This window comes from Apaloderma vittatum, unplaced genomic scaffold (assembly GCF_000703405.1).
Source record: "Apaloderma vittatum isolate BGI_N311 unplaced genomic scaffold, ASM70340v1 scaffold20699, whole genome shotgun sequence".
NCBI classification, from domain to species: Eukaryota; Metazoa; Chordata; class Aves; order Trogoniformes; family Trogonidae; genus Apaloderma; species Apaloderma vittatum.
In genome coordinates, this window is record NW_009734853.1 from 2014 (window position 1) to 3712 (window position 1699).

The 1699-nt window shown below is 45.4% G+C and overlaps 1 protein-coding gene across 1 annotated transcript in view; it reads right to left on the reverse strand.

Moving 5' to 3' along the window:
• Window positions 1-564: 564 nt before the first annotated feature.
• CDKN2AIP (CDKN2A interacting protein) overlaps window positions 565-1699 on the reverse strand; it is a gene marked incomplete at its 5' end in the record, with an annotated part of 2620 nt that continues 1485 nt past the window's right edge. Inside the window, one exon of the mRNA XM_009876427.1 lies at window positions 565-1691. Coding sequence (XP_009874729.1) covers window positions 636-1691 — 1056 coding nt within the window. The remainder of the gene's footprint in view (window positions 1692-1699) is intronic.

Consider the following 1699-nt stretch of genomic DNA (forward strand, 5'->3'; position numbering starts at 1 on the left):
TGACTTGACTGCCAATTGGTAATTTGCCAGTATAACATTAAATGGGATCAAACCTGCTAGTATAATGTTAAATGGGTTCAGACTGTCATTTACGTTGTGAGCATTACGAAACCATCCCATAAAAATAGTCAACCATTTTCTCTCCTAGTATGAGCAACAGTGAACGTTATGACCAACAAGCCTCAAGCAGATGATTCAACTTTTTGATTGAAATTTTTAAACAACTTTCAATCATTCAAGTATTATGGTCCCTATATACATACTTCTATATGTGCCTAAAAAAGACATGGTAGACAATTGAGCATACTGCCATCAAATTGTAAGAATTACAAAATTGTCAGGTTTTAAACAGCAAATTGTACCTTAACAGTTTAATGAAAAATAGAAGAATTAGGTAGACTATTTTGCAAATAAAACAGCACACTAGTGTGCTATATATTAAGGCATACCTTTAAATGCACACTTGTCATCTCTAACAAGTTTTATACAATTGCTACCAAGTGAAAGAACTATCATTGTCTTGCAAAACTGAGAAAGAAATACAAAATATCTGGAAGCCTACATTTTTAAAGTACAAAATTAACCTTCAGTCCTTGTGTTGAAATACTATACATGGTACAAACAGCGATTCTTCCCTACAAGATCTCACGAGGATTTCTTAAAGCTGGAGGTAAATTTGAAGGTTTTGATTCTTCATCCAGAAGTACCAAATCTTCAATTTCACTACCTTTGTATTTTCTTTTACATATCTTCACAATAACCTTCTTCTTGAGGAATAATTTCAAAGCTTCTCTTGAAGCAACTGCTTTGGCATTTTCCATACTTTTACCACAGCCAGTACCCAAGTAGACAGACTTACACCTCAGTTCGCAAACTATATTTTCGAGAGAGCTCTTATTTTGAGGCAAATCTGCAAGCTCCTTCAGGGGAACAAAAGCAACATCTAACGTAGCTTTTACAGACTGAATAGATGAGTTTAGAAGTTCTGCGTGATTTACGTTTGGACTGAAGCCTCCAACAGCAACGAGTTTCCAGGCTACAGCTTTGTACAGTCTGTTGAAGAAAGGCTGCCTTTCCTTTGCATCTTCGCTGGTTAATGGTTTGCACAAAGCCTTAGCAGGGCTTTCACCGGCCTGCGAGCCACTCCTGGAGGCAAGCTGTGGAGCACCTGCCTGTGTGCCACCCTTGGAGGCCAGGAGGGAAGCACCTGCCTGAGCACCACCCCGGGAGCCCAGTGACGAGGGACCTTGCTGAGCACCGCTCCGAGCAGCCAGCAGCGAAGCAGCCACCTGAGCGCTGCTCTTGGAAGTCAGCAACGAGGACCCCGGCTGAGCACCGCTCCGAGCAGCCAGCAATGAAGCAGCCACCTCAGCGCTGCTCTTAGAGGCCAGGAGCGAGGACCCTGCCTTAGCAGTGCCTTTGGAGGCCAGCAGCAGTGACGTGCCTGCCTGAGTGCTGCTCTTGGGTGCCAAAAGCAGTGAGCTGCCCACCTGAGTGCTGCTCTTGGACACAGATGCCGGGGCACTCGCTTGGTTTTTGGAAGACAGCAATGCAGCGCTTGTTTGTGGGGTGCTCTTGGCAGCTGACGGAACTGTTGCGGCCTGAGGGGTGCTTTTGGTGGTCGGTGGTACTGCTGCTGCCTGCGGGGTGCTCTTGGTAGTCGGTGGCACCACTGCTGCCACTGCTGCTGCCTGCGGGG